Source organism: Colobus angolensis, unplaced genomic scaffold, assembly GCF_000951035.1.
Source record: "Colobus angolensis palliatus isolate OR3802 unplaced genomic scaffold, Cang.pa_1.0 Scaffold48, whole genome shotgun sequence".
Classification (NCBI taxonomy): domain Eukaryota; kingdom Metazoa; phylum Chordata; class Mammalia; order Primates; family Cercopithecidae; genus Colobus; species Colobus angolensis.
The window spans coordinates 8,028,389-8,048,498 of NW_012118265.1; the positions used below are offsets into that span (position 1 = coordinate 8,028,389).

Below are 20,110 nucleotides of genomic sequence, written 5' to 3' on the forward strand. Positions count from 1 at the left end.
AGCTCAATTCTATCAGACATCCAAAGAAAAATTGGTACCAATCCTATTGACACTATTCCAAAAGATAGAGAAAGAGAGAATTCTTCCAAAATCATTCTACAAAGCCAGTATCACTCTAATATCAACACCAGGGAAGGACATAACAACTAAAGAAAACTATGGGCCAGTATTCCTGATGAACACAGATGCAAAAATCCTCAACAAAGCACTAGCTAACTGAATCCAACAGCATGTCAAAAAGAGAATCCACCATGATCAAGTGGGTTTCATACCAGGGATGCAGGAATGGTTTTACATATGTAAGTCCATAAATGTAATACACCACACAAACCGAATTAAAAACAAAAATCACATAATCATCTCAATAGATGCAGAAAAAGCATTTGACAAAACCCAGTATCTCTTTATGATTAAAACCCTCAGCAAAATCAGCATAGAAGGGACATATCTTAAGGTAATAAAAGCCATCTATGACAAACCCACAGCCAACATTATACTGAACAGGGAAAAGTAGAAAACATATGCCCTGAGACGTGGAACAAGACAAGGATACCCTCTTTCATCACTTCTATTCAACATAGAAGTCTTAGCCAAGCAATCAGACAAGAGAAAGGAATAAAGGGCAAATTGGCACAGAGGAAGTCAAATTGTTGCTGTTTGCGATGATCCTGGAAAACCCTAACGACTCATCCAAAAAGCTCCTAGAACTGGTAAATAAATGCACAAAGTTTCAGGATACAAATTAATGTACACAAATCAGTAGATCTGCTACACATCAACAGCAACCAAATTGAGAATCCAACCAATAATTCAACCCCTTTCACAACAGCTGCAAAAACAATAAAATACTTGGAGGTGAAAGACAAGGAAAACTACCAAATACTGCTGAAAGAGATCATAGATGACACAAACAAATGGAAACACATCCCATGCTCATGTATGGGTATAATCAATTTTGTGAAAATGACCTTATTGCCAAAGGAAATCTACAAATTCAACGCAATTCCCATCAAAATACCACCATCATTCCTTCACAGAACTAGAAAAAACAGTCCTAAAATTCATGTGGAACCAAAAAAGAGCCCACATAGCCAAAGCAAGACTAAGCAAAAAGAACAAATCTGGAGGAGTCACATTTCCCAAATTCAAACTATAATACAAGGCCATGGTCACCAAAATATTATGGTACTGGCATAAAAACAGACACAGAGACCAATGGAACAGAATAGAGAATCCAGAAATAAAACCAAATACTTACAGTTAACTCATCTTTGACAAAGCAAACAAAAACATAAAGTGGGGGAAAGGACATCCTATTCAACAAATGGTGCTGGGCTGATTGTCAAGTCACATGTAAAAGAAAGAAACTGGATCCTCATCTTTCACCTTATGCAAAAATCAACTCAAGATGGATCACAACTTAAATCTAAGACCTGAAGTCATAAACATCCTATAGGATAAAATTGGCAAAACCCTTCTAGATATTGGCTTAGTTAAAGTCTTAATGACCAAGAACATAAAAGCAAATGCAACAAAAATGAAGATAAACAGATGGGATTTCAGTAAACTAAAAAGCTTCTGCACAGTGAAAGCAATAATCAGCAGATTTAACAGACAAGCCATAGCATGAGAAAAAAATCCTCACAGTCTATACATCTGACAAAAGAGTGATATCTAGAATCTACAAAGAACTCAAATAGGTCATCGAGGAATAAACAATCCCACCAAAAAGTGGGCAAAGGATATGAATAGACAATTCTCAAAAGAAGATATACAAATGGCCAGAAGCACACAGAAAAATGCTCAACATCACTAATGATCAGGGAAATGCAAATCAAAATCACAATGTGATACCACCTCACATTTGCAAGAATGGCCATAATTATAAAATAAAAAAATAATAGATGTTGGCAGGGATGTGGTAAAACGGGAACACTTTTACACTGTTGGTGGTAATGTAAACTAGTACAACCACTGTAGAAAACAGTGTGGAAATTCCTTGAAGAACTAAAGGTGATATACCATTTGATCCAGCAATCCCACTAGTAGGTATCTACCCAGAGGAAAAGAAGTCATTATATGAAAAACATATCTACACATGCATGTTTATCACAGCAGAATTTGTAATCACAAAAATATGGAACCAGCCCAAAACCCTATCAATCAACGAGTTGATAAAGAAATTGTGGTGTGTATATACATGGAATACTACTCAGCCATAAAAAGGAACAAAATATTGGCATTCACAGCAACCTGCATAGAATTAGAGACTATTATTCTAAGTGAAGCAACTCAGGAATCAAAAATCAAACATCATATATTCTCTTTCATATGTGTGAGTTAAGCCATGAGGATGCAAAAGTGTAAGAATGATACATTGGACTTTGGAGACTCAGGAGAAAGGGTGGGGTTAGCTAGGGATAAAAGACTACACATTGGGTACAGTGTACACTACTCGGGTGATGGGTGCACCGCAATCTCAGAAATCACTACTAAAGAACTTTCGTAACCAAACACCACAGGTTCTCTAAAAACCTATTGAAATAGGCTGGGCGCAGTGGCTTACGCCTGTAATCTCAGCACTTTGAGAGGTCAAGACAGGCGGATCATAAGGTCAGGAGATCGAGATCATCCTGGCTAACGCGGTGAAACCCCGTCTCTACTAAAAATACAAAAAAAATTAGCCGACCATGGTGGCAGGCACCTGTAGTCCCAGCTACACGGGAGGCTGAGGCAGGAGAATGGTGTGAACCCGGGAGGTGGGGCTTGCAGTGAGCCGAGATGGCGCCACTGCACTCCAGCCTGGGTGACAGAGACTCGATATCAAAAAAAAAAACAAAAAAAAAACAAAAACCAAAAAACAAAACACTATTGAAATAAGAAAAATTTTTAAATGTGTTTATGTGCATCAGGAATCATGTATAAAAATGTTTACCACCTCCTTATTCGTAATATGCAAAGAATGAAACAAAAAGAATAATGGTAGAAATAGAAAATTACCATTACGTAATAACTGTTGCAGGTAAGATTCATCAGTGCATGCTAAAGTTAGTGGGCAAATGGTGATATGAAGCATAATATCTGCATAACCTCAAAACATCTCTCCACAAGACACTTAAAAATCACAAGGGGGAGAAATAGAAGCTTTACATGGAGAAATCTGGCAGACACCAATTTTATGAAGGGAACATCACCATCATAAGCTGTATCAACATCATGTACCTTTTGATATGACGAACTAGAAAAGACAAACATCACTTTGGTGATATTCTTGTCTTTAATTCTATCAGCTGAAAAATAAGACAATTACTAATGAAGCGTATTCCAAAAACAAAAACGAAATTGACTAGTAGTCTTCAAAAGAGTAAACATCATGCAAGATGAAGAAAGAGTGAGAAGCTGTTACAAATTGGAGGTAAGGAGTCGTAAAAACAAGTACAATATATCATCAGGGATTAGATCCAGAACCAGAAAGAGGACAATTGGTAAAACTGAAATAAAACTTAGAGGTTAGTTATTAATTTCTTGATAATTGCAGTGTACAGCGTAACATGTTTACGTCAGTGGGAACTGAATTAAGATATATTGAAACTCTGTACTATTTTTTGCAACTGTTTTGTAGGTCATGTATTAGCTCACAATAAAAAGTTTTAAAAATATAGTGAGTTCCTAGTTACTTGAGTTCAAGTAGAGAGTAACCAAGAAGAGATTTAAGCCACAGCTGGGTCATTTCAGTACACAATCTTTTAGGTTTCATAAGCCAGGAGATTTTTATGAGAATGTTAACAGAATTCTTAGCTAACAGGTAAATTATATGATTCAATGCAAGCTTTGATCCAATGCTAATTCCCTTGAATTTGTAGAACGTGAGCAGTTAGAGCTATTTTTACTCATTGTGGCAAAATGATGCATGCTGTGAGGATCACAAAATGTACTATGAAATAACTGAAGTAGTTTAGAATAAAATTCCCTTAGGTTCCCAGATGATGACACAAAGGGATGAAACAATTAAATTGAGGTTAAAGTTATGCTGTTAAATGGAGAAAAGCAGAGCGCATGCAGTACATACAGCAGGACTGTTTTTGTTTGTTTGTTTGTTTTTGTCAAAAGTAAAAATATATGCATAGAAAAGAGTGTGATATTTTATACAACAAAATGTAAACAGTGGTTAACTCTGGGTAGGTGGAAATGAGTTTTTTTCTTTGCTTATCGGCAATTTCTGGATTTTCTACAATAATTATAAGTTAGTTTAATAATTATAAAAACAATAAAGTTTATACTTTTATAAAAACTAGGCAGTGTAGCAAATTTTCAAGTTTCTGAACAGCGAGTAATAAACTAAGCACTTCAAACAAATGAATGTAGTCAAAATTAAAGTATATTCCAGATGATCATTTTGTTAAGATGACCAGGTGGAGGCTATAAATAGGTTTTAAGTGAATTTTTTCTAGTATGGTCATTTCAGTTAAAATGTCAGAAATTACTCAGAGACAAGTTTAGGCATCTTCATTCTAAGCTAGTAGTGTCACAGAAAACAGCAATATGCTGTCCTCATTTTTAAAATAGTTTGTTTTTTAAAGTGAAAAGAAAAGATGCACAGTTTTTAGGAAAAGGTAAGAGATATGTGTATTGAGTATTTTCTTCCAGCTTTATACTTAATGGGTCATATCTTAAACAGAAAGAATTAGTTTTGCCCTGCACTTCAAACTCATGCCCATTCTCTAGCAATTAGAATCTAAAGCAGTGCTTTTAAATTTTTAATGTGTATATTAGCCTACTGCGGGATTTTGATTCTGTAGGTCTGAGGTGGGACCTTGGTTTTGCACAGAAATCATCTGGAAGCTTATTAGGAATGGAGAATCTTGGATCCCATCTCATACCTAATCAATCAAAATCCACATTTTAATAAGATACCCATTTGACTAGTATGCACATTAAAGCCTGAGAGGCTCTGATCTAAATAACTCAAAATAGTCTAGCTAGCTTTTAGATTCTGTAGTTTCCTATGAAAATTACTTAAATAAACAATAATATATATATATATATATTTTTTTTTGAGACGGAGTCTCGCTCTGTCGCCCAGGCTGGAGTGCAGTGGCCAGATCTCAGCTCACTGCAAGCTCCGCCTCCCGAGTTTACGCCATTCTCCTGCCTCAGCCTCCCAAGTAGCTGGGACTACAGGCGCCCGCCACCTCACCTGGCTAGCTTTTTTGTATTTATTAGTAGAGACGGGGTTTCACCATGTTAGCCAGGATGGTCTGGATCTCCTGACCTCGTGATCCGCCCGTCTCGGCCTCCCAAAGTGCTGGGATTACAGGCTTGAGCCACCGCGCCCGGCCCTAATAAACAATAATATTTTAAAAATACTATAGAAACCAATACTGCTGCTAAACTCTATTAACAACTGATACAACATAACTTTAGAAAACTGTTTTTAGACAGCTAAAACATTTTCCTTAAAATGAAAATAAAATTTCCTTGATTCTCAGGCGACATTAAAATTAGTCCTTGTTGGCCTTATTTATCCCTTAAGCTAAGTGATTATGTAGCAAATTTAAACACAATTACCTCCCCCTGGTTTGTCTTTCACTTGAGAGGGAACGTTTCAGAATCTGTTTTTAAAACATTCTACTGGCAAAATGGAGGACCTTGTACCTTACAGATCCTATAATGATAGGATTGTAAAGAGATTAAAAGTTTCAGTATATCTATGTTTTTGATTCACAAAAGTAAATGAGTGAGTTTCTGGAACTCTAAAACAGAACATTAAAAGGAAAGAAAATGGAATCCAGGTAATTTTATGAACTTAGTATTAAAAGAGAAAATAGAGTGATCACCCACAGGCCAGTTGATTATTTTATAAGTCTAATTTTCTTTATTCATAGATGACAAAATTTGGGGTTCTAGAAAATTATCATTTCATTTCAGAAAGAGTCATACCAGTGGCTATCGCATTAAGACTTTCTAACTAAAAATCTCTGACACTTCTGACTATTCCTTCTGAACTTTCAAAATGGTAAACTGCTTAGATTTCTACTTATTAGGTGTTCAAAAAGAAGCAATTATGTGACCAGGTTAAAATTGAATTTCAGTCTTATGAATACCTCCAATTCTTGTAAATTTTATTGGATGACATTTAAATCTACTGAGGCCATTCTATTACCATCATTTCTACACCTTAACCTTGATGTGATGATAGTCTGACTCCTACCAGGACTTCCAAGAAAATATACTGAGAATTGTTAACATAAACTTCAATAAAAAATTAAAAAAAGCATATTGTACAAATAAAGGAGAGCTCACTAAATATGTTTAAAATCAAATCTGCTTTTTTAAAAGATCCCGAGAACACATACTATTAAATGTAGTACCATTAGACACAAATTGATAAATTGAGCCTAAATGTTTGAAAGTACAACCATAAAACAATCAAAAGAAGTAGTGTTTTTATAGAGTAACTGCAGTGTCTACCACACAGTTTAATGCATCACTATATAAGATACATATGTTAACATAGCTGAGAGCAACAAATGGCACTGGGAAGAAAAAGATAAAAATGAAAGTTCTTTCTAAGTCATCATTCACTTCCACGTAATATTTGCTGCTGAAGAAAAGGGTAAGAATTAAAAGCTGTTTTGGTCTTAGGAAAAGTTCTCATAAGGTTTTCAGTCCTAAATGCGTTTTTTGCTAACATTTTAAATTACAATGTGAACATTTTAAACTTTGTGCTTTAAAATGTTTCGTATAATTTTGTAACACTTTTTTAATTTAAAATTTTGTATTTATATTTGAGGCTAACCTTAAAGACCACAGGTACTTTTACTAAGGGAAGGTTATACAAAAAACGTCAATCTGCGGTTTAGGATTTCTTCCTGTTGTTTTAAAATTTATGATAGTATTTTATTTAATTTTAATTAGTCCCTGGAAATAAAAAGTTTTACCTTTCCAGAATATTGTATTATCCATCTTACCTCTAATCATTATTTTTCATGGTGACCATTTCAGAGAAGTTTCCTGAAAGACTTGATCATTACAGTTGTTTAAATATCTATATTTAACAAGCCAATATTTATAGCTGAAAGATATCTGGATTGATCAAAGTTTTATACTTCACATAAATCATTTTAATTTTTGATTTAAAGAAGATTCTGGGTAAGTTGTTCTTCATCATTCTTATGTGCAAACAGTGTCTGATTCTTTCACATTCTAGTTACAATTATTCATGTTCTAGTTATAGTTATTTGACTCTACTTTCCAAACTATAACCAAGGCTTTTAAATGAAGGCATTTAGTTGTGGTATTTTAGATAATAATTCCAACTGTTTTGATGAAATAAATAAGAAAAGTGAGCTACTCAGTAATGTTAAATGAACAAAAGCAGGCCCCAGAAGACTATATACAGCATGATACCATCTTTAGAAGGCTCAAAATTAGCAAAGCTAAACAATGTATTATGTTAGAAGTATACATTTGTGATAAAAGAATGTAACAAAAATATGAGTAAGATTCAAGATAGCTGTAATCCGTCAGGGGTAATCACGAGGATGATATAGGTGACTAGCACCGAAGGTAGTTACAAGTTATTGGGATGGACACACACACACACTTGCTTCATTATGAACATAACTTAAAACAATTTCTAAGTGCAAGACTAAGAGGTTTAGATTATTCAGGAGCAAATTGATGATGAAAGTGTCAGAATTCCCCTCTTAGCTGGGAAAACACATTTTTTCTAAACATATGGAGTGTTGTGTTCTTTGGCCTCCACCTTTTACTGTATTATTTAATTTATGACAAATATTTCGTGATATTTTCCTTTGATTTCTAATCTCTAAACAATATGCACAATTATCTCTTCTTTTTTTTTTCTGAGACGGAGTCTGGCTCTGTCACCCAGGCTGGAGTGAGTGGCGTGATCTCGGCTCACTGCAAGCTCCGCCTCCCGGGTTCCCGCCATTCTCCTGCCTCAGCCTCCCATGTAGCTGGGACTACAGGTGCCCACCACCATGCTTGGCTAATTTTTTTGTATTTTTAGTAGAGACGGGGTTTCACCGTGTTAGCCGGGATGATCTCGATCTCCTGACCTCGTGATCCGCCTGTCTTGACCTTTCAAAGTGCTGAGATTACAGGCGTGAGCCACCGCGCCTGGCTATCTCTTCTTATAATATATTTTATACACCTTCTTTTACTATTCAACTCACTTTAAAAACAATGATATCAGGAGACTAGTAGTTTTGCTTACTGAGAATAAAGAAAATCTCAAATTATTCTGCTCATATTTATAGTTCGTGTTATATGATCATACTTTTGATCAATGAATACATTATTACTATCAGTGTATTTCTAAAATAATGCTTTTGATTCCAGAGATTAGGTGCATGTAGATTCTGATTTCCATTAACTCATGTAGAAAAAAGACTCCTTTTTCCTAGGAAATCAATAGTGTGGAAAGCAGGGGCAACTTAATTATCACATATGAGAGCTTGGAGAAAGAAAAAATCTCATATCAATGTCACACTGCCATTTCAATAAATAAGAAGGATCCCTCCCATTTTAGGAAGGCTGAAATCTAGGAAAGGACGAGAAATTCAAATGCAAATTCTTTTAGCTTTATTAAATACTATAAAACCATTCTTCCATATTTAAGGAGATGGAACTTTCATAAGGGCTTGCAAATGCTCACCTGAATGTACTCTGGAATAATTTTTTTTCTGCTGGGTACTGGAGGGATTAGTTCTAGTAAGACTGATAGGCAAGCTGCCTAATGTACTTTCAACAGAACAACACTTCTCACTGCAAGTTGTATAAATATTTGCCTTTGCATGGAAAAAAAAAAACTTCCCTTGGAGACTTAAGAGATACCTTTGGAATGGAGGAGGGAAAAATAAAATCTACAAACTAAATTAATTTGAACCGTGAGTTCTGAGAATCTAATCTGAATTTATGCAGGTTACTTGAGGTTAAAAAAGAATGCCCTACTCTTCTTAAAGAGCCTGTTTAACTCTTCCTATTATAAAATGTATAGATTTTAAACTGATTAAAAGAATTAAAAAGTCCTTCAAAAGACATCTTGAAATAAAATTAAATATCATGGAAATTAATTGAGGCAAGTGAAGTTAGTGTTGGACTAGACTGAATAAAATAAACAACTGATAATGTTTTTCATGGCTATCACATTTAGTATCACCTTTAATTTAACAGCAAGAACAATCTTTACTGTACCTGACGAGGGGTTCTTTCTGATTTACTCCTACACCACTCCCAGTCTGAAATATCTGGTTTCTGACTCTCTTCATGAGACAATCTTCTTTCTGGCCCTTCAGAAAAGGTAGTTTCTTCATAGTGAATATTCTCTCCTGTTTTGTCAGAAAACGCACCCTTTTTGTTGTTGATATCCTGTTTAGCTTCTGTAATATCAGTATTTGTACATTTGTTGATGCCGCCTTGTGTGGAGCTGTCCAGAGAGGGCGTGGTGCTGATTTCTACTTTTATGGCATTGAAGACGTTACGGTTGTCTCTCTGAGGGTCTTTTGTAGTTTCACACTCATAGTTCATCAGGTTGTGATAGAATATGGAATTTTCATCATCATCATAGTAATCTTCATGTGCTATTTTATAAATCCCATAACTTTTTTGGAATGATAGATTGAATTCAAAGCCTTTTCTCTTGACTGAGTAAAATAAAAACAACAGTTTATGGCTAGTAAGGTAGATATAAACTACATTGGCTATATATAACAAATAAAAATAGAAAGTGCATTCAACTTGATTATTTTAAGTTTTAAAACTATCTGCATTTACTTTTTGTCAATTATGCAAAGAAATTATGCTTCACAAAATTATCTTATTACCCTGTGCCTAATTTTTCTCATTTACACAATGAGGGTCTTTGAAATACATACAATCTTAAAAACCCTTTTGGTCACTAAAGAAGCCTTATATAACAAAAACTTAGCCATACATTAGGAAATTCTCAAATACATTGTTTTAGCTTATCTTAGTCTAACTAACCAATTATTTTGCACATTTCCTTATATTTTGGGATAAGATATATTATTTATACATTTTATTTTGCTAGAAATTAATTATTAAGTAGTCTTAATATTACATGAATTATTCAGCTGAGAATACCACCAATAAATATTTTGGTGTATAATTTTTGTCATTTGTATGTCTATAAATGCAAACATTTAAAATTAGACCATGCTGCTAAGTAGCTTTTAAATTTAAAAAAATAACATGTACATTTCTGATACAAGTAAATGTGAATTGAACGGTAAAAAATTAGGCGGATTCATATTTTTAACAAATTGAAGCACTTTATAATGTCTATAAAGCTGATTATTACAAGAGTTTAGCAGGAATGCATAAACTTTTATGATTTAAATCAGGTGAAATACGATGATATACTAACTATAGTAGTATTAGTTGGTGGAGTGATGCAAAGTCTTAGAATAAAAAGCAAGAAAGTAACAGAAAGTGATATAATTTTTATTTTGAATGTCATTAAATGCTAGATAAGTTTTATATATTAAGAATCAAGTTATATTAAGGTGGTAGACAAGATATAATTTAATGTTTTTACTTTCATCTGTCAAAACATGGTTTGTTTCAAACAAATTTTCTACTTTGATAGCTCTGTGTTTCATAGTGAGACATTTAGCTGTCTTTGGTAGAAAAAATGTATGAAAAGTTTTAAACTTTCTATAAAAATAAGTAAAATTTGATTCATTTTGCAATATACCCTAGTGTCGTTCATATGCAGATTCTATTACTGAGATGTTTCTCAGAATCTAAGATTTGTAAACCAATTCTGTTGACTGAAAAGTAGACTTTATCAGTATCATTCATTGTTGTTTGAGCCAGAACACAAACAAGAAAAATTTTGATTCAAAGAAAAAATAAAAGTAGAAATAGATGTTCATATTTTATATACTGTCTCATTTATATTTGTATTGACCTTTTCTAGTACTGTAGTCAAGTAAAATCAAGTTATGCTGTTTAACTTGCTTTAAGAATGTGAAAGGTGAAGGAACTAAAATGATGTTTAAATTATTGATGGGTTTCTATTTTTCTCCAAAAAAGATATAAAGTGACAAATTGTCAATTCAAGGCCATTAAGAAAACAAATGCTATCATAAAATCCCAATTTTGTGATATAACATGATAAAATTGATGTCTATGACTATAATTTTATTAGTTGCACATTGTAATCTCAAATATATAAAGCAAAAATGAGTAATGTTTGTGAAGGAGTGCGCAGAATGTGTTAATGGGGACTTCACCTCCATGTCACAAGGGACAAAGAGCTGTGTGAGGTAGGTTATGAAAAGAAAGGAGGATTATCAAAAGACCAGGATGTGATAGAACATTCTGAGGTCGTTTTGCCCATCGAATATCTCATTTAACACACCAACAATCCTACTTAGTAAAAATCTTATAGATTCTATTTTACGCTGGAGAAAACTGGGGGTGACAGACAAAAGCTACTGAAGATTACTTACAGGTAAAATGATCTGAATTTAAAGCTAGCTGTTTTCAGAATTGGAGTTATTTGCCTTTATTTGAAATCGCTTTATTGTTAATCAGACTCATGAAAGAATTATGTTAATGGAAGCAGAGTTACCCAATGTGCTGTTTTTAAGTCAGAGGAAATACAATAATTGTGCAGTATAATCAATGAAACATTTCTTGTTAGTGACTTATCACTTAAATGGCAAATTCTGCCTGAAGTAACTAATGTACCTGAGATACTTAAGTTGAGATAATAGGTTATAACAATATCACAAAGTTGACAATGTAAGATGAGAGGCTGGTTGTAAGGGGGTGAATCCCTATACAAATACATTAATATAGTTAATAATCAAAATTATGTTGAAGAAAATATGAGAATCAGAGTCAAAACTAATCATAAGTTCTTTGAGGGTAAAGACTAGGTATTTTTTTTTTTTTTAATGAACCAAAAGCAGAAAATAAAAAGTGTCTATGAGGCCAGTTAGCTAACATTAATTATTAACAAAGACAAATGGGAAAGTTCTTTCTCCACCTAAAGCAGGATTCTCAGCTCCAGCCATTTGTGGGGAGATTAGGAGTTGTGTTGTCAAGAATTCTAATTTTTCAGACAAACCAGGTTCATAGACTTGATATAAAATAACCTGATCTTAAAATTTCGGTCCATAATTAAAATTCGTTATAAGTAACTATAAACATTGGTTAAAAACTAGATCTTTGAACCAAATTCAGCACATGGGTCATGCGCTGAATGACCCTTATGGAATTTCTGTTCCTTATTGAACATGCGGCACAGTGCTAGACACGTAGTGACGTTTTCCCTAATAAATATTTATTTATTGAGTGAGCGAATGAATGAATGAATGGAGCAACCTGTAGGAATCATGCTTGATGTGATAGGAATGGTTTGCTAGGTTAGCCTTGACTCCATGATGCTAGCTGAATAAAATATGATTTGAAAAAAGTGGTATCTTTATAATATTGATTTCTTTATAGGAGGAAGGCCTTGACAGTGCTATAATTTTATTTCACTGAAAAATTACATAGTTGAGATTTTTAAAAAACTTTTTTTGTTTTTTGTGTATTTTGTATTTTGTACTTTTTGGATTTTGTATTTCTGTCTGTGAAAGTCAGAGATCTTTCATTGATTAATAATTTTCAAGAAACTTAAAAACCATCAGAATATTGTCCAGAATCCTTTGAAATTTATACTAAACATCTTAAAAATAAATATAATTTTTTGTTCTTAAAAGCAAAATCTTTATTCTTCCAAAATCCTCGATAAAACCTGAATTAGCTTTAGTCTTCTGCTTTTAATCACATCTTGCCAATTACAATTTTAGATGTGAGTAATTATATCAACTTGTAAAAAAAATCATTCTTCAGAGTAGTATCACTTACCAGATACTATCATTTTGTCAGAAAATAAAGATCAAAAATCTATTTTTTATATAATGTATTTGACATTTAACTGTTTAAAAAACATCATGTCAGGCAAACAAAATGGGTCTGAAAGCTATATCCAACCAATATGTCTACTGCCCCAGATCTCTATGTTAAAATAATTTGAAAAAAAAAAAAAAAAACACTTTTGAGACACTAGTAGTACAGATTCTTGTTGGAAACAGGAGAGGATTATTATTTCTGCAAATTATTTTTCCACTGCTCACATTCATTTTCTGGTTGCACATCTCTCAGTTCCCATTTAGTGAAGTTGAGCTTTATAATTATATCTACATCTTCAAAATTAACCTATGATAAATATGTTAGGGAAAAAATATTTTCTCTCCCTTGCTTCTGAAGTTTGCTGACTGATAAAGGATATAAAGAGAGGGAATCTTAGTTTGTTATGGACAAAAAGTTTAAACATAAAACTCAAACCATCGAAGAATTAAGATACTCTAGTTGATCAACCACCTGGTCCACCTAAGCATGTGCTATGTTTGGGGTTTTAAAATTTTGTTGTGTTATACTAGCAATAGCAAAAATTGATGGTGGCTTCTCAGACAGTAGAAACACATCACTGTTATTATCAGAAAGTTCTGATATCACAGCCTGGATCGTGGGGGGAATGGAGTCATTTGAACTATAAGTATCTTAAACTAAAGTTTATCATAATGTTTTATTTGTGAAGCCATGCTTCTTTTTCATAAGCCTTCATATAAGTCCTTCTTTGGAATTTTAAAATAAACAGAAATAAAAGCAATGGTAATTTTAGGAAAAAACATTATTTTGATCTCAAAAGACATATTTTTAATTTCAAACCTGTGATATGAGTGTGACTGTTGATTCTGCTAGCCTGCCGTAAGACTCTTCTGTCTGTGCAGTACAGAAAGTAGAATATTTCATAGGTCATTTACAAGAATAAGTCTGTTGTCTGCTTTGTTTTCAGCTCTGAGATGGATGGTCCCCACTCCTTAAAAATGACTGCTTTCAACTAATTCACTAAGACTTTTCATTTTCACTGACACTAGACTCATCCCTCTCACAATTTTAGATGTCGCAAAACTGGGCTAGTTTACTAGTTTAGTGGCAAAATGCTAAGATTTATTAGAATGTTAGAGTTTTGAGGCTTGTGAATTGTTTCCTTTATGTTACATGTTTTTATAAGTGGTCCATAAGGGTTTATTATTAATTTTCCCTGTCACTGTTGCTCTGGATATTAATCTTTAGAGACACATCATTATTATAAGTTCTAAGGTTATTTTAAAGACAAATGCATCTGTCATCTACTACTAATAAAACTTAACGATATTCTTAACAATAAAAAATTTTCTGGTCATTTGAAAAATATCTAGACATTCTAAATTTTAAATGCCATCATTATGACATAAGAAAAATGGCCATTTCATGGCTAATTACATCAAATAACTTTGTTATTTAATTGATTGCAGAGTATACTTTGATATTCTCTAGATTTTGCAACCCTAAAATAGCCTAAGATGGACTGTTTTTATTTATCCTACATCTCCGTTAAAGAATAATATACTTGCATGATCTGAGCAAAGGACAATTAATAGGACAGTTAATGCAGCATACACTAATGCATTCTCAGATTTATTAAGTGATAAAACATCCTATATTCTGTCTGGAATAATACAATAATATCCTTTTTCTTCCTGACAGAGTCAAAGTATACAGCTCACTCCTCAACACTTTTCCTGTCTTAGAATATGGAAACAATTACACTGTAGGGAATTCTGGAATGGACCTACTTTCCACTCTCATTCTAAGTGTACTCTTCAGAACACAGAATCTTCTTTAAGTAAATAACTTGGCTAGATTCATACATGAACACACAGTAACAAACTGTCACTTGTGTCTTTTTGTTTTAAACTGAGGGTTTTGTTTGTTTTTGTGTTTGGTCCAGGGCACCCGTGTGTGTGTGTGTGACAGAGAGAGAGAGAGAGAGAGACAGAGAGAGAGACAGAGAGAGGCCTACACTTGCAATTTGTTTTGGAACTGTTTTCAAGTACTCTGATTCCTTACTCTGAAAACTTTCCAAATCCCTGGAAGAATACAAGCAGTAAAACAACAAAAATGCCTTTCTTTACTGTTCGATTGCATAATAATGGGTTATAGTGTAATAAGTTTTCAACTCCTTTCAGAAGGTTAATAATCCTTTTTCAAATTCAAGCTTCTAATGGCAATGCTGCATCTCATTCTAGACTTGGGAGAGGAGTTTGTTTTCTATTCTGGACTAGGAACTATGGTGAATATATCATCTAAGTGCCTTTGTTGACATGATGTGCTAAATGAATTCTAGTCTTTCCTTTTTTTTTTTTCCTGCCTAAAATAATTATTCAGTGCCACAGCACTTCATGGGGTTTTTCAAAACCAGCCTCATTTAAAATCTACCCCCAAACTGTGGTAGTGATTGTTTCGTAATTTCCTCTCACTATTTACCATTTACATTTATCCTTGGACTCTCCATTCCCTACTGTGGCAGCTTTGTTAATAGACTACTTTTCTGAAAGTCACTGAACGAGTATTGCTGCCATTCACCGCGGTGTTGAGGACTTACTTTTTTTCCCATCGGATGCCACTGCGTATGCGTTCTGCCTGCAGTTGATGATGCAGCCACAGGGCAAGTGGGTCCAGCGTTTGGACAAGACAAACACTGGGGTTACAGTGGTGGCCAGCAGGGTAAGTAGAAAGCTGAATGTCTCCAAGGGAAGGCTCTGAAACCCCACGACGTTCTGGACCACCATGTGCATCTGCAAGGGCAAGAGAACTTCAGATCTAACCTAAAATTATACTTTGTACTTCCCAAGCCTTTTCTCCATGCACGCTGCCTCAGTTCCCTTTCCAGTTCCTTCTCCTGATTGACAGCGAGAGGGGAGCTCTGCTACGGAGCTGGCGCCCTGTCCATGGTGGTGGGCTCTCGGGAACTGCGGGACGCACCCCGCTACGCCAGACAGCACAGGATTGGGAGGAGTTTCTGCTTTTGAGTGCCGGGTCTGCGCCCGCTGCCTATTCAAGACTCCACCAGAAAGGCACAGTCTACAACGTGGAGGATGCTAGCTGGGAAACAGGAGTCCGGGAAACCTGCGTCTGGTTCTCCGAATGGTCTTTGTCGCCTCCCTGGACCCTCACCTCCGCCCATGCGCGCTCGTCACAGCGGGGCGCCACTCTGCCACCTTTTAATCGGCTTCCTCCTAGAAGGAGGAACAAAAGCCTGTTTTGTCCCCTGTCTTCTCCCTCCACAACTGATCTCTCCTCCCCTCTATCCCTCCCTGCTGAGGATGGGCGTCGTCCTTACTAATCGGGAAGGGAACGGCGAGAAAGGGATGACAGAAGGTTGAAGGGAAAAAACCTTTTAATTCCCTCTCTCCTTTTCTGAATACTCTCAGATTTTGCTGTGTGAGACAATATCCTTGGCCACCACCAATATGGAAAACTAAGTCGCTCGCGACGGAAAGCGATCTCTACTGCCCTGACTTTTGAAAGGAGAAGCATTTAGTAGCAAAGGTTTTGCGGCCAACTAGCCCTATCCCGGACTGCCTTCCTCTATCTAAGTGCATCTCTAAAACCCAGCGAGAGACACTTGCAAGCGGACTTCACTGTGTGTCTCTTGGTGACTCCCCAAACCAGCGACGCCGGTCCCGACACTCATTTACACTGTCTGGCACCCACACTCGCGCTTTGTGAGCAACTGCACTTTTACCATCATGGGCAGCCAAAGGACGACTTTTGTAAGTGCTAGGATCAAAGCGAAACGCTTCTGTGCTACGCTCACGGTGAAGCTCCTGGTGCCGTAGAGAGTCCCCCGGTTCTCACGCCTGCAGGCTCCAGCCCCAGCGGCAGCGGGCGCACCCGGTCCAAACACGGTGTCTGAGCTCGGGGAGCATCCCCCAGAGCGCCGCAGACTCGGGCCGGGAGCATCCTCTGGGGACAGAGAAACCACTCTTCCCGCAGTAGGAGGGGTCCCAGGAGTTGAAGCTCCACGGGAAATTTCCTGGTAGTTGGCGTGGAGTCTCGGCGGCTCCTCAGAACACAGCAATCGGTATGTAAGTGGGACCGAGAGGCCCACGAGGAGTCCGAAGGCCAAAGCGTACACGGTAGAGAGGAGCAGCACGTAGGAACTGGAGCAGTCCACCAGGCATCCCCAGGGCGTGCGCACGAAGGCGCCCCAGCCGCATAACGGGAGCGCCGAGAGCAGCAGACTGGCTGTCCACACGGTCAGCGCCACGCCAAGCACCTGGCCCGATCTTCTGGAGGCTGTCTGGCTCCCTACAGCCCTGTGCATCGTGTAAAAGTTGTAAGAGACTAGGAGAGTCGCCTTCAAGTTGCTAGAGAGGCCCTGGCATAAATACAATAAGGCAGATGTGGTGCATAGAAATTGGAAGTAACCAGGGACCTCGTTTGGCCACTGCAAAAACATGAAGATGGTCACCGACAGGACGCTCATGAGATCATCCACAGACCAGGAAGCCACAAGCATGGACACAACAGTTCTGTTCTGCATCTTCAGCAGGGAAATTAGTGAATAAATGCTGCCCACCAGGGCTGCAAAAGTCAGGAGACATGTCAAGCAAAAAAGATAGATATTCAGAGTTCCTGGCGAATTTAAAAGGTCCGTAGAATTATGATTCTCTTTCCACAGGCTAGAGTCATTTGTTGATAAGTTACTGAGAAATAAAGACATTGTCCTTGGTCAATATTTAATTTCTCTTATCAATGAGTCTGATAGTTTTCTCAAAAGAAAGACTGGCTGCTGTAAATCAGATTTCATTTCTCCTACCAAGTTCCCCTCTAGATGTTCTCCCGGTCAGTCCTGCAGCAAATGGTCAGGCATGTCTCCTTTAGATCTGACTCAAGCTATATTTAAAAATTAGGTTCCATTTCAAGCATTAAAAAAAAAAAGAAAAAAAAATCCGAGCAAACAACTTTTCAACATTCCAATTGAAAACAAAACAAAAACTCCTTCCCACCATCAAGTTTCAGGGAAGAAAGAAAAAAAATAAATAAAACTCTTCAGGTACATTGAAAACCAATGATGTCTGGATCCTTTGGGGTTCTTCTTATGGAGCAAAGCAGCTTGTAGCTTGAGATAATCAAACTCTGTTCACTTTTAAGAGCAGTAAAATGATGCATTTGGTTGCAGAGCTGGATTCAAAGGCAAGAGATTGTCAGGTAGGTTTCAGCTTTGAAGGTAGAGAGAAAGAGAGAGAGAGAGAGGGCGAGCGTGAGCCAGTCAGAGGGAGCTTGTGCACAGAATTCCATCTGAACTGCTGTGTTCTTCAATCAGCCTGTGATCCTCAGAGCTGCAGGAAGGAGGAGTCAGCTCCAAGCAGGAGAGAAGCAGGAAAAAAAGGGAGGGGAGTTCAGTGTGTGAACAAAATGATACACATATCTCTTAGCCTACCTCTTTCAAAGCAAGAAACAATGTTCTTGCTAAGCTTCCCCTTTGGTTTCAACATGTAAAACTAGTCCAAATACTTGCTCAGGCTTGATGTGAACTACAAATATCACCTGTGAGAGGTCTAAGCTACTCCAGTAACTAAGGGACTGCTTTTATTCTTATCTAGACTTCCTGCTTCTTAATCCAATGGAGGAAGAATATAATCAATGCTATGTGTAAGAATAAGATGAAGGAGATTTCTTTTAAAAAATTAGTGTACTTAAGATTGTCATTATAGTCCTCATTACTCTAAATGGGATTATGCAGAATCTTTGGATAGAGTCACACTAGCTTTAGACATTTATTTATAGCTATTTCTTTTCTGTCAATGGCATCAAGTAAGCAGGCTGTCATTCGAAAAAATGATATGTCTAACTATCCATAAAGTCCGATGATATTATACAGGGCCTAAAAGGAAGATCACCCTACATTTTTAACCAGAGTATTTGGGACATACAATAGTTTGTATCTCTGAATGGTCAATTTTGCAAGATGAGTGATTTAGCAAACAAGTAACTAACAGAAGTACTTCTGGTCCAGCATTTCCCAGTATGCTGTAGGGTAGCATTCTTCTCAGCTCAGCCTCATGACCAAATGGTTGCATTCTCCCACATAGTGCTGGAGGTCTAAATGGAAGCAGGGGAAGGGAAAGGAAACAGTTGATATGACAATGATTTAATAACTGGAAGTAGTAATGGAACTGCAATCATTCTTTTCATTTTAGAAATAACTGAAGTATCATTTTGAACCTGAATCTGTTCAAGTAGAAAATGATTGCATTAGTCATTGCCAGTCACACCCTTCAATAAACACAGCAGGTATTTCACTTATCTTGATATGTTGATTGTTTGATTTTCCCCCTCACTCAGCAAATGGAAACAAAAACCACATGTAACAGCTAGCTCAGCACTCTAGCTCTCCCTACTGATAGTATAGACTGTGTAGGGCTGTGTGAGTAAGAAAGGTTGGGCATACATTCATTTTAAAATAACATTGATTCAGAAAGCATGATGAAAAACAAATCTTATTTTTGAAGACTTCAAAGTTTGACATGCCATTCTGCCTCTTCTCACAAACCTTATTCTTCCTTGCCATGGCAAAAATATTATTCTTCAATATGGTACTGAATCCTGCATTTTCAGTTAGTTTGGGCAGTAAGTCTCAAATTGTTAATATGCAATGAATAGAAATTAATAATAGCTACTGTAGTGCCATTTCAGGTCTGAGAACATTTCCTCTATTATTACTATCATTTCTGGGTTTTCTGTTAAATATAAATTAGGAAAAGAGATACTTAATCACCATATTGTACTGTTCTTTAGGATATTACAAAAGAAACAAGAATGTTTAGCACATTTCCAAAGGTTGGTAGTAGAACTGCAGCCAGGAGAGAGCTAGTCGAGATATCTGAATTTAACTTTAGACTCTGCTATTGCAGAATAGGTAACCTAGGACAAAAATTCTAGTACTTTCTCTGGGTGTCTGTTTCTGCATCTGTAAAATAAAGAGGCGTCTTAGTCAATTTTGGGTTGCCAAAACAGAACACCACAAACTGTGAAATTTATAAAGAAAAAAATTATTTCTCATAGTTCTGAAGGCTGGGAAATTCAATATCAAGGTGCCAGCATCTTGTAAGGGCCTTCTTGCTGCATCATCCTATGGTAGAAGGTAGAAGGGCAAGAGAGCATGAGAGAA

General features: G+C 36.1%; 1 protein-coding gene across 1 annotated transcript in view; it reads right to left on the bottom strand.

The window, feature by feature from the left end:
• GPR149 (G protein-coupled receptor 149) overlaps nt 1–17,759 on the bottom strand; it is a 94,833-nt gene extending 77,074 nt beyond the window's left edge. Inside the window, exons 1-3 of the mRNA XM_011958986.1 lie at nt 16,679–17,759; nt 15,536–15,728; nt 9,223–9,671 (exon numbers count right to left, since the gene is read on the bottom strand). Of these exons, the coding sequence (XP_011814376.1) occupies nt 9,223–9,671; nt 15,536–15,728; nt 16,679–17,659 (1,623 nt within the window). The 5' untranslated portion in view covers nt 17,660–17,759. The remainder of the gene's footprint in view (nt 1–9,222; nt 9,672–15,535; nt 15,729–16,678) is intronic.
• Between the last annotated feature and the right edge of the window lie 2,351 nt (nt 17,760–20,110).